Source organism: Lampris incognitus, chromosome 15, assembly GCF_029633865.1.
Source record: "Lampris incognitus isolate fLamInc1 chromosome 15, fLamInc1.hap2, whole genome shotgun sequence".
NCBI classification, from domain to species: domain Eukaryota; kingdom Metazoa; phylum Chordata; class Actinopteri; order Lampriformes; family Lampridae; genus Lampris; species Lampris incognitus.
Genome location: NC_079225.1, coordinates 39,006,050 through 39,019,355, shown reverse-complemented (window position 1 = coordinate 39,019,355; position 13,306 = coordinate 39,006,050). Strand labels below are relative to the sequence as shown.

At 41.3% G+C, this 13,306-nt stretch overlaps 1 protein-coding gene across 1 annotated transcript in view; it reads left to right on the top strand.

Annotated features, from left to right (window-relative positions):
* The first annotated feature begins 157 nt into the window (after nucleotides 1-157).
* mdn1 (midasin AAA ATPase 1) overlaps nucleotides 158-13,306 on the top strand; it is a 112,037-nt gene continuing 98,888 nt past the window's right edge. The window contains exons 1-12 of the mRNA XM_056294052.1: nucleotides 158-400; nucleotides 691-917; nucleotides 1,016-1,240; nucleotides 1,455-1,562; nucleotides 2,011-2,203; nucleotides 2,352-2,561; nucleotides 3,450-3,581; nucleotides 3,725-3,828; nucleotides 9,140-9,254; nucleotides 9,688-9,890; nucleotides 11,405-11,486; nucleotides 12,323-12,418. Of these exons, the coding sequence (XP_056150027.1) occupies nucleotides 305-400; nucleotides 691-917; nucleotides 1,016-1,240; nucleotides 1,455-1,562; nucleotides 2,011-2,203; nucleotides 2,352-2,561; nucleotides 3,450-3,581; nucleotides 3,725-3,828; nucleotides 9,140-9,254; nucleotides 9,688-9,890; nucleotides 11,405-11,486; nucleotides 12,323-12,418 (1,791 nt within the window). The 5' untranslated portion in view covers nucleotides 158-304. The remainder of the gene's footprint in view (nucleotides 401-690; nucleotides 918-1,015; nucleotides 1,241-1,454; nucleotides 1,563-2,010; nucleotides 2,204-2,351; nucleotides 2,562-3,449; nucleotides 3,582-3,724; nucleotides 3,829-9,139; nucleotides 9,255-9,687; nucleotides 9,891-11,404; nucleotides 11,487-12,322; nucleotides 12,419-13,306) is intronic.

Here is a 13,306-nt window from a genome sequence, read left to right as displayed (position 1 = left end):
TTAAAGTTTACGAGGCAGTAAGTCTTCCTCTGGAGGGCTGTTCGGGAGGCTGTCGCGTCTACGCTGCGTCATCTCCGTGCGACACCGCCAAGGGAAACGACCCGGAAGAATTTCCTCTTTACTCACATGTGGACAGGATTTTTAACACTGACGGGAACGTGCTTGTGTGTTGTGATACAGCTCAAGGAGACAAGTGATGAACCTCGCTGTTTGTTAAATTAACAGTAGATAAACGTTTTGCTTTGCAGATCGCTTCAGGTTATTTCCGCTGTAGATCGCCCCTGCAGAAACGACAAATGGTACGATGGAAAATTTAGAATTGAGCCTGTCATCATTGGGCACCATATCCAGACATATTGACAAAAGTCACAACGAACTAAGCCCGTATTTGTCAAAACAGGTAAGGTGATTCTGTTTGGGTTGTTAGCAATACGATTTTCTATTTCAGCTGTTTGTATTTACACTATGAATGAAAACGCGTCCTCTGTTGAGTATGCAAATTCCTCATCCTGAAATATTAATACTGTTTATTTACATGATAAATAATGGATATATTACTATTGTATGACTATGAATATTGCCTTATTAAATGTATTTTGGGTCTTTTGGCCTGAGAAGAATATATGTGTGGCTTTCTGTGAATCAATGCATGTGTCAATTGGGAATATTTAACATTTGATCTGTCCTCAGATATGGAGCCAGCAGGACAGGCAATGCATTTTGGGATGCTTAGCTCAGCTGCTGTTGGAGAAGGATTACACTTTGTTGATTTCACGACATCTACGACCCCTTGTTCTCGACTTGCTGGAGAGGAATGCAGAGAGGGTCAAATCAGGTGGCAGAATTAATCATGATCTCCACGAGCGCTTATGTGTGGCCCTCAGCAAACTCCTCGGTGTCAGTCCGGATGCTCAGGCGTAAGTGGACCCTCTTTCCCACTCACTGAGCATTTTGATATGCTGCCTTACTTGTGGCTCACTCCAAGCTGACCTATTAAAAACTCTTCTATCTTCAGGTTTGCTGCAAGATACTTCAGCGATGCTCCACCAGTGTTTCAGAGGCTCTTCTTCACAAGTGAAGAGTCTTCATCTGTTCAGTATGGGCCCAGGAGGATGAAGCTACGCGATCTTATGGGGGCCACCTTGCGTTTCCTCCAGAGTGATTGTGCCAAGTTTCGAGTGCTCTGGGACTGGAGTCCTTGTGTGTCCCAGCTGCTCACCAGTGATGTGATGGTTAGAGGGTACGTTTCTACTTTAGACATACTCTTTATTTTTCCTTTAAATTTTTATTTAGGCTTCAGAAAGTTACAGTAAGGTTCTTTTTTAATCTATAATTTTATCAGTTGTTGTAGAGGTGTCATTAGTATGACACCTTTGCTACAGTTTGTTAATGAAAAAGAAGACTTTGGATTTCTGCAGTCACAAATTAAAAAATCTTAACTTTGTGTCCAACAGGTACACTGCTCATTGTTTAGCAGTTGTCTCTCGCATGACTGATAACCAGAAAACCATCTTTCTGAGAAAAGTGCTGACAAACGATGAGATCCTGCACATGAAAATTAAGTATGTACATTTTTTCTGTTGGTGACTTCTGATTTTGTCTTTGTGTAGTCAGCATTTTGTGGATAGTAATTTTGGTATTTTTTTATGACATTTTATTTTTGTCATCTGTACCAACATCTGTTCATACTCTAGAGTTAATTCTGGCTTTAAACAACAAACCTTTTTTCATTTGGTATGCCTGTCAAATGAACATTTCAAGGTTTTACAGTAAATTTTCTGTCCATCCCATCTCTCTGTCCTTCGTTCATCAAATCTTTTCCTCAATAACATTTTACTTCTCATCCCAATAATTAGGCGTTTTTGGAGCAATTTCTTGCCCTCTGATTGATTTTAGCACAGTATTGTTTACCAATATTAAGCATTTATGCTTCAAAAATAAGTATCAATAACTCTTTTTAAGGTTTCACTGTTTGATTTTTCTTTTCTTTTTTTTTCCTTCTATTTTCAGAGCTTTGGAAGAAACTCAGCAGATGCAGGTGGAAAAGGCCCTGGTATTAGCTAATCAGGGCTCTGTCATGTGGCGCCAGGAGAAGGCTAACAAGTTTACCAGGGGCCAGGTGGTTTCAGAAGACCTGTCTCTGAACGTTGTGGCAGTGTGTGGCGTGGTACTTCCTAGGATAGTACCAAGACAGACAGAACAGGTCAGAGCCTTTAACTGCATGGTTGTCATCTTTTGTGTTAAATGTTGAACTGCCCAGTCCCGGCAATATGCAGTAGATATCTATTGTGTGTTTTTATTTTTTAGAATTTAATTTTAACATCTGTGCTGACATTGCATCTTCTCTGTAGATAATCCAAAAGGATTTGGTACTAGTGGACTCAACATGTCGTAATTTGAGACGACTCGCACTGGCTGTGGCTTCCCAGAAGGCAGTTCTGCTCGAGGGACCTATTGGATGTGGTAAAACTGCCCTGGTGGAGTTCATGGCTGCTGTCACCGGACACATGAAAGCTGCCGAAATCCTCAAGGTCCAACTTGGGGATCAGACTGACAGCAAGGTGAGGGAGCATTTAACTAACATTTAACTAAAACCCTTTTCTCACTGGCCAAGAAACTCGCATAAAACCCGCTAATGTCCGCCTTTGGTCAATGTAAAAAGGCGGATGTTAGCGGGTTTTTTGGCCAGTGGGAAAAGGGTTTAACTATGGACTTGCCCTTTGTTAAAATCTGTCTTGCGATGGGGACAAGGGATGCCCATGGATAATTGACCCACAAATGCTTGTTGCTCTGTAATCATATTCATCAAGCTTAAGAAATTAAACAAATGATATTAGTTTAGTTCCCGATTGGGTCTTTTCAAAGGCAGGGCTAATGGCGAGCAGACTGTGTTGGATATGTTACCATGCTGATATATCTAAATAAAAACACAGACTTACTCTTTTTGCTCCGTTACCCAGTAATTTTATTCAGCATGATTTTTGGACTTGCATGTTTCATTTCAATCCTTCATCAGTCACCTGATATTGTTATTAAGTTACTTAATGTAATTTAAACATGGAAATGGTTTATTAGCACTGGGCCAGATATCGTATCTGCAGACGTTTATTCTGTTTTTTCCTCACATCTTGATTTTGCTGTACCTGTTGTAGTAAGAGGGTAAAACAATGTTTTCTAATGTAAAGTACTTTAGTGCAGGCATTGCAAAGCAGAACTCCTACACATTATTTAGAATCAGATTGGTGTGGGCAACTAAGCCTGTTAAACATTAATTATTTGTTTGTTAATTAGAGTGCTGTAGATCCTAGCCTTGTAAACATCAGTTTGATAGGATTTTGATCAAGATTCTTTTAAATGGGCCTCCCTGGGAATGAGATGTTGAGATCCAGGTTTTTACAAACATGCAGTAAATACAGTAGTATGTATTATTCTTTATTTTTTTTCCCCAGATGCTCCTGGGGATGTACCGTTGCACAGATATACCAGGGAAGTTTGTGTGGCAGCCAGGCACCCTTACACAAGCTGTTTCCAAAGGCCAGTGGATCCTCCTGGAAGACATTGACCACGCACCTCTTGATGTGGTCAGTATTTACAATTGATATATTGAAACTGAGGATTGTATAGAAAGCACCAAAACTAATTTGAAGCAGTTCATATGTGTTGGACTACTTGATTCTTTTTAAATTGCAATGTTATTAACATCTGCATGATGGTGTCTTTTTAGATATCTGTGCTCCTGCCTCTAATGGAGAACAAGAAGTTAATGATTCCTGGGAGGGAGGATTGCATTGATGTTGCCCCTGGATTTCAGTTCTTTGCAACAAGAAGGTAAGAATAGCATTTGTCCCTAAATTTGTCTCGCTCTATGTGCAGCTGCAGCATGGCTTTGAAAATTCTACACTAATGCTGCATTCCATTACATTTGGAAGTAGGAAACTGACAGGACTTCTCAATTAAAAGTATCCGTGTGTAACCACTTGGAGAACTACCAAACAGGACCATTAATAGCTTTTAAGAAAAAGATGTATGTGTGGCACGTTTGGCAGTAAATATAACTACTTAAGCTAAAATAGCCAACTGGTGAGCACACAGAGGGACTAAACGAGTTATATTCAAAGTTTATATGATTAACCAGTCTCCATTCATATGTTTTGAGAAATGAAAGGTCACATAATTCAAGATATAAAACTTAGCCATATGATGATGTTTGATTTAATTGAACCAAACTGTCAATAATAATGTATGTCTCCCTACTTTGTGATGTCTAGCTGCTGTGTCATAGAAAAGTCACGGCTCGAAATATCTTGCCCAGGTTTCAAGTTGTAATTTCTGACTTCAAAATATGCTCCAGCACATTATTCCTAGTAGGATGTCACAATATCCCATCTTCTCTAGTTGACTGGAATACAGCATGAGTCACTAGTAATTTTTTTCTTTATTATGGAAGTGTATTATACGGAAGTTGCCAACTTTCCTATCAGTGGACTGTGGTCAGTCCACTGACCTCTTGGTAGTTTAATCGAGTAGTTTGTATTAGGAGTCGACCGATTATCGGCCTGGCCAATTATTGGATTTGATATTTAGCATTTTTACAATTATCGGAATCGTTGTTTATTTTTATTTTTCATTTTTATCTGATTGCTGATAAAATAAATAAATTTAAAATAGTGCTACTTTGGCTCTGATGTAGCCACCTCTCGCTGTCTGTAGTCACCGCTCTGTGGTCTCAAGCAATGTCCCACTCACAGCACTATCTGATTATTACACGTCACGAGTAATAGCCTGTCAACACACATTTGCAGACAGGAGCTGCTCTGGTGTTTTGAAGGTAAGGCAGCAGATATTGCTGAAGTTGCAATAGACATCACAATCTCATGATCTAGTTCTATGATAAGCATGCCTAGTTTCCCAGTTACACCACTGAAAATGCCTGAATAGTGCTCTTTGTTGCAGTGATATACAGTTAACTATAACGAGGTAATAGAATTAAGCTATGTAGTAATAGCTATATCGTCAAGTAAAGTTGGTGCCAGTGCAACTGGAACTTATTTCAGCTACCATATTGTGAATGTAACATTACTCGCTCGCATGAGTTGGTGTTTTTACATTTTACTAGTGCAGCCTGTTCATCCAAACTTCACACTTGACACTCGAAGGGATATGGGTATAATCCCCCCTCCAACCACAATGTGGGTTGCAATTGCAGAGTAGCGCAGTTTATGTTCCCACTGATTGACTCCACGGGACATGAAGAAGCAGAATTTGTTACGACTTATGATACAAATTTTACTGCTTGCAGCTTTCTCAAGAAATGCTCACCCAAATAATTTCACACTCGATAATTGCACTTCCTTGGGTCCTCAGCAATACGCTCACCGAAAGTGAAGTCGATCAGCTGAATGGTTGTCGAGAAAATCCCGTCCCTTATAATACGGGATCGTCCTGTATTGGAAAATAAAATGCTGCATCCCGCATTGACTCAATAAGGGATGCGATTTGTCCCGTATTTTCCTACACGTCGTTTCATCTAAACACCGGGTCTTCAGACGGCTGAGAATAACATAACATCAAGTAAAAGAAAACCATTTATTCAAGCTGAGTCAAGAAGTTTAATTTCAGTGGTGAGCTACAGAGCGACAAGCTCTGCATGCTGTGTGAAATTGTACATCAGCATCATGCCGTCATCGTAGTCATTACGTCAAACTTAGTTGCCTTGTACACAGGTAAAAATAGCACCCTCAGTCGCTTGTAGTTACTGATGGATCCATTTGTTTGGGATGGACACAATGTTATGTTTTTGATGTTTCAGTCTTGTTTGTGTCAAACCAACCAGTATTACAAATCCAAAGTATAACACAAATATTTTTGTTACACTTGTAATTTTGTTTTTTTTTTGTTTTTTGGTTTTTGTCTTGCAATAAAGTACTTCAATCCATGTGTATTGGCGTATTGGGTTCCCAAAAAATCATTACATCATCAGGGGGAGATTGTAGGACTTGCAGGGGGGGGGGGCATCCCTTTACTTCTCCACATAGAAGGTGGCAAACCTAGGGCAAACATACATACCGACATACAAACAGAAAGAGAGTCCATCCATTTTAGTTAGATAGGTAGCCGATGGTCATAATAACGTTATCTAATGTTGAGTCTCATATAACTCTAATGGGATAGAGAACATCACCAAGTTCATTTGTTGATCCATAACTTAGCCAGCTGACTAGCAAAAAAAAAAAGATGGGCGAAACATTATTTCTTTCTGCTGGGAGCTCCCTGCACTTTTTGTTGTTTTAATTTAAGATAATGAAAAGTTTGTCCATCCGGGTAGCATAGCGGTCTATTCTGTCACCTACCAGCGCGGGGTTTGCCGGTTCAAATTCCCGTGTTACCTCCGGCTTGGTCGGGCATCCCTACAGACACAATTCCGCTTTTGGTGTGGAAAGATGGTTGCGCGAATTCGCATTTGCAGCGGCCTCACCCAGCGCCGGTGTCGGAAGGTGGCGGCGCAAATTCACGTTTACTGAAATACATGAACTTTGTTCAGTTTAACTGGTACTCAGATTTTTTTGGTCACCCACCTGTCAGCTCTGCCCATTTACCTTTCTATAACAATTACTGCAGTTAATACAAGATAGAACATTCCAGTGCTGATCATTTATTACACCGAGTTAAAACACTCCAAATAACAACAATCACTGTCAAAACACTCAACACAGAGAGAAAAACAAGACATCTGCAGAGCGAAACAGAAGAAGGAGCAGAGGGAGTTAACAGATAATTAGGATAGTTATAATTACAATTAAAATAAGTTCTCTCTTGGGGCGCCCGGGTAGCGTAGCGGTCTATTCTGTCGCTTACCAACACGGGGGTCGGCGGTTACAATCTCCGTGTTACCTCCGGCTTGGTTGGGCGTCCCTACAGATACAATTGGCCGTGTCTGCGGGTGGGAAGTCGGATGTGGGTATTTGTCCTGGTCGCTGCACTAGCGCCTCCTCTGGTCGGTCGGGGCGCCCCCCGGATTGGCAGAGGGGGGGTGGCGCAGCGACCGGGGGGGCTCAAAAAGAGCGGGGTAATTGGCCAGATTCAATTGGGAGAGAAAAAGGGAGACTTTTTTTTTAAAAAAGAAAAAGAAAAAAGTTCTCTTTCTAATCAAGCACCCGAAAATATGAGGGAAGTGTTGTTTTTGCAACTGCATTGATAACCTTTTTTGTTTTAACTCAATTTAACCATGTCATGTGATCTGCCACTTCAGTACACTTCAACAACAAATGTTAGTGCACTACAGAAAATTACAGATACACATTTAAACATATTACATTATACACACTACCACTGACTATCCCCGTAGCAAAGTGAGCTGAGAAAGGCGGCGTGCAGAGCAGTTCTCTACTGTAGGGAAGCATAGAGGTGAAAATACAAAAAGAAATAATCAATTATTTTCTTTAATTGTGGCTGTGATTTCATTTTCTCTGGAAATCCTCTGAATGAACATGTCTCCCTGTGTGTAGACAACAAAGTCACACCATTCAAGTCCAGAAATTAACAGCTAACCCTGGATCTGCCAAAAGTACGGATGGGATTTCCTTAGTGTGTGTGCCCTCACTGGTCTTATGTATGGGCAGTCCACATAACTCGAAACATTTGGGCATTTAACTTCAACAAAGCCAAACTCTGGCTGCCCCTTTGGACCGTACACTATGCCATCAGGTGATGACCCCATCCAAGGTGCGTCGGGGTGGATAAGGAACCCACAAGGATATTGACTGACCTCCCTTGCTCTGCAGTACTCTTCTACTGCTGCAGGTTCCATGTCCAGCCCTCTCCTCATGTCTGCAGTCTAATGGCTGGGTCTCAGAAGCCTTTTCGCCAGATTTTGAGGAGACCCTGACACCTGTCCCCTAGTGTGACAGACCTCTCTGAATTTGGTGGAGGTGACGCGGGACCGCCTTATTTGCTTCCACTCTACACAGGAACTCTGCTGTTTTGTGCTGTTCTCAATTTTGTGAGCTGTCTCGCATGATGTTGCCAGGGACATGTGGAGCTGCTGGTGCTCAGAGCAGGCAAAGGAAGAGGTAGAGGGTCCCAGCCTGTAACCAGAAAGTGGCAGCTGTGGTGGAGAAGGGGCATCTGAGTGTGGATGGGTTTTCGGCACTGTCTTTGTTGGCAAGCGATAGGACAACACACTTCCTTCTTGCACTTTACCGAAGTTAGATTCTGCCAGAGGCACATTATCGGCTATGGCCATAGTTGTTGTGAGAGGAGCCACATCACTAGAAAGGTCACTGGAGACCTCGTCCACCCTGAGCGTGGAAAGTTCAGGCAGAGGTGAACTGACTCCCTTATACAAATTGCTCCTGTGAAAAAGACAGATAAAAAAAGATGACTCATTCTCACTCAAAAAGATGAACTCATTGTTGGAATAAAGTAAGCTAAAGCATACATTCAGATGAAACACCTGAGAATAAAGAAATACCTTACTTGTATTTAAGGAGTGGTAGAAAGACCTTATTTGTGTGAAAAGCCTGAAAAGATCAGGTTTGGACTTTCTTGCTTGATCGACTGACAGTATGAGTGCTACCATTAAATGCTAAAATAAAATTTATCCTATAATGTAGCAGATGATTACTTACCGACCAGAGGAGGCGCTAGTGCAGCGACCAGGACACGTACCCACATCCAGCTTCCCACCCGCAGACACAGCCAATTGTGTCTGTAGGGACGGCCGATCAAGCTGGAGGTAACATGGGGATTTAAACCAGCGATCCCTGTGTTGGTAGGCAATAGAAAATAGACCGCTACGCCACCCGGACGCCCCCACCGCCCATGTTTTTACTGCAAATTTACATCAGTTCCGAATATTGGTTATTGGTCTCCTTGATTACTAGGAATCTTTATCGGCCCTGAAAAAAAAAAACTTATATCGGTTGACCCCCTAGTTTGTAGTTGTTTTCACTAATGATATAGAAGCTTTGTTGTCTATTTAGACAGTAGGATATCTGAGAGGGAGACGGAAGTGGGAAGACACAGCTGAGAATATTCTAGTGGGATTCTGTCCCATACCAGGGATATGTATGTTTCAGAGGCGAAGGACAAAACTACATGACTGTCTTGGGTCATGATAACTCATACTTTTGTATTGCAGGATGTACTACAGTGGTGGCATTTGGCACAGACCTCAGAGCACCCATGCAGCACTTTTGGACAAGTACTGGACCAAATTGCAAATGGGGAACATGACAAGAGAGGAGCTGAAAAAAGTGAGTAAATTTGCAGACCAGGTCAAGTGAGATATGCCCAGAAAATGCAGTCACCATTTTGTGTGTGTGTGAGCATGCGCATGTGCGCGCATGTGTATGTGCGTATGTGTAAATTCTCGAGTGTAGGTGAGGGTGTGAGTGGATGTTATATATATATATATATATATATATATATATATATATATATATATATATGTGTGTGTGTGTGTGTGTGTGTGTGTGTGTATTTTTTTATTAAGTGTGTTTGCAGTTTTGACCTTTCATGAATTTGGTATGTGCACAAGTCTCTGTAAAATACAAATGCATATGTTTTACTGTGGTAATGGTGTGAGTGAATTTACCACCTTGTAGAAATGACTTCTACCTCTCAAGAATGAACTGTCTACATTCAACAAACTAAATTTGCTGATTGCTTAACCATCTCTGTATGCAGGTTCTCGTCAGCAAGTACTCCAACCTGACCATGATAGCGGACCGTCTCTTGGACATCTACTGCCAGCTGACTGGGGACAGACACCCTGACCAGGACCCAGCTCTGCTGGCCAGCTCAAGCAGCCTGCAAATCCCAGGGGAGTCCCAGCAGAATAAACATGAAGACAAGACCACATCCCTGGAGGGTAGAGCTTTGTCATTGAGGTAATACATGTTTATATAGAATAGGCATCTTGTGCTGAAATTATTATTTTTGTAGTTATCACTTTTGTTTTTTTTTTTTTGTTACAATATGGCCCTGCTGACTGCCTTGCTGCCTGCCTGCTTCCCTGTATGTTTGTCTATCTGTCTGTCTGTCTGTCAGATAGACTATCAGAGCTTGACTGTAAGACAAGTCACCAGCCAAATTCTGATGTTTTGACTGGGGCTTCTAAATCAAATCTGTTAATTCCAACTGAAATGTTGGCAGGTGTACAGCTTGTCTGCAGTCTCTTGTTATGTCAGGTATCCATTAGAGGGATTTTAATTTTCATTCAAACCTCAGTAGCCTAGGTTCCAAAAATATTTGCTGCATAGGAAAAAAAAGGCACTCTATTTAGTTTACACTCATCCAAAACACTTGAAAGTACCGTTAGCACATGTATTTTAGCATAGGTGAACTCAGTCAGTATGCAGTCTCTGACCCTCACAAGGTAAGTACTGTGATCCACCTTGTGAGCCATTAAGCACCACATAGCCTTTACATGAACTTGTGATAACCCGAACTAAATAATGTCCAGATCTTAAGATGTTCCTAACTGGCCCTTTGGATCCCCAGTACTTCTTGTTTTCCAGCCTGATCAGAGTATTTAGATCTGAAACAAAAGGTGAACACAATTAATACCTGACAGAACAGAAACTCAGCAGTACTTGTGGTACTCGAGGAGTGGAGTGGCCTTGGATACAACAGTATCTCATCCTTACAGTCATCATCGATGGAGTCCCTGTACAGAGAGGGAGGCTAGACCCACGGATCCCAGTCCTGTCACAGTTTTCCCACAATGAAAACTTCCAGCCAGTCTAATACGCTAGTCCCCAGGACTTTTAATTAGGTTTCCACTGGGTTTTGCTGCTGTCGATAGGTCATTGATCAGATTGTCCTCTGGATGCTGGTGCGGCGGCTCAAACCCCAGATTGTTTGTGTCACAGCGGGGAAGCCACATTAGATAACCCTGTGATAACTGGCTCACTTATAGATGTTAGCTAGTGCACATCTATGTTGGCATCTTTTAAACTTTCCATATGCCTTTGAGGATGCGATAACATTGAAAGCATTAGATGCCAACATTAGCTTTCTGCTGTAAAATCAATGCCATGGTAGTTTTCCATCCATCCCATGCCGCCCACTTCAACAGTATGTATGTTCTTCACGAATCAATGCGATTAACTTAGATGCGGATGAAGTTTATAGTGTGGCCCACAATTCTTATATGTAGGTCAGTAGAGTATTTTCATTTTGTTAGATTTGAATAAGTTCCACATTCAGTTTTAATTCAAAGTTTTTTCTGTAACAGTAATGAATTTTGGTTTAAGCCAAGCAGTATTCCAGAAATTGCATCCGCTACTGACTTGGTGCAGTGTCCATTTTTATAACACGGGGCACAGACGCAGAATTTATTTCACTGTTACCCAATGTGTTTTCATTGAGGAGCAACCTTGAGCCCCTTTCCTCTTTACAGGGACGTACTCAAATGGTGCGAGAGGATCAGCGGCAAGTTTGACAGCACGTCAGCAGCCACAGCACAACATGTCTTCCATGAAGTAAGTCGATCGGTTAAGCAAGAAATGAGGGAAGCCAGTGGTGACCCCTTCAATTTTAGACTTTATTTGCCAAACTTTATTGGGTCTTTCAAGGAGATGGTCAAGAAAAATAACTAAAAATCTCATCATACCCACAGCTGCCATGTTAAAAGGACTTTTAGGAAGTTTAATAAATGAGCGTAATGCTAGTTTCAATGTATCTGGCCATATAATTTGAGGGTGCATTCTCAGATTTCGATGGATTCTTCGAAACCCAATTCGTGTATTTAAAATGAAAACTTTTGTGGGGGCGCCACGGTGGCTCACCTGGTAGAGCATATACCACATAAGGCCAAGTCCTTAGCGCAGCGGCCTGGGTTCGAATCCGGCCCGGGTTTTTTGCTGCATGTCATCCCCTCTCTCTCCCCTGCCTTTCCTGTCTCTCTCTACGACCGCTATCAAATAAAGGCAGAAAATGCCAAAAAGTAATCTTTAAAAAAAAAAACTGTTGTTACTTTTACAGTTTAACACGTGACATTTCTTTTACATGTTTTACTGTATGTAATGTCCAAGCAAAAGTTTAACCACCTTAAAATGTTGCCATGAGCGTGCTGTGGAACATAGTTAAATGGTTCCAGTTGTGTTAAATTGTGATAGAGCTTTCATTATTCATATCAAGAGTTTAGTAAGTCCATTTAAAATTTTGAGAAAATGTTTTTGCTGTAGTATATTAAAACAGAAATGGAGCCTGTGTCTTTAACAGCGGGTCAAAATGGGGACTTCAGTTCCAGAGTAGGGCTGAAGTTTCACAAATTTCATATAATGTTTTCCACCTTCACTGTGTTTTGTTTCTTCAGGCTCTTGACTGCTTCACAGCAATGATGTCTCATCCAGAAAGTCGTCAACGAATAGCTGAGATCATAGGAAGCAAGCTCAACATCTCCAAAGAGAAGGTATTTCAGTTAATTACATCATGGGGGGGGGGGTGACAAATGATATTGTAATAGGAAAGGTTAATTTGAAAATAAACTCGTTCAAATGCTCTCATATGTCTGGACTGTGTATGGTCAATGTTCGAAATTATGGCCAATTTTTTTACTGCGATATTCAGTGGTAGTGTCTATAATGTAAATTCTTGGATATGAAATGTTCATCTGCAATTTGGTGTAGTGGTCCCAGTGATATTTGTTGTTAAAGTGTACTGAAGTAGCATATCGGATGACATGGTTAAGTTATGTTCGAGTAAGACAAGGCTATAAATGAAGTTGCAAGACAGAGAATTTAATTTGATTGTGATTATAATTATTCTAATTATCTGTTAACTCTCCCACCTGTTCCATGTGTTATTTCACCAATCCAACTGAATATATACAGTCGGTAGCTTGTTCAAAATTGCCGAATAGCAGTGAATAGTGTTTATTGCTTCACGACCCACCTCGAGATCAGGGTTGGGCCTGTGCATGTAATACAGGTCACACGGTGGCAAAGGCTTGATGGGGGTCAAGTAATTAACTGGCTGATGTCGCATACTAGTCAAGTCAAATTTATTTACAGAGCACATTTAAAAAACAACCCATGTTGACCAATGCGCTGTAAGGACCAGAGCAGGTAACTAAAACACAAATGCAAGAAATACCGACATGGACAACAAGGCACATAGCTCGTAGGCACGAGTAAACAACATAAAACGAGAAAGGCACAAGCCAGAAATCAGCCACATCAGGAGGATTCAAACACTAGTGAATTAAGGTAAGTTTGGAGCCAGGACCTAAGAGGGGCAGGTCTTATTGGGAAGGAAATTCTGTTCCACAGTCAAGGGGCTGCAACCGCAACGGCGTGGT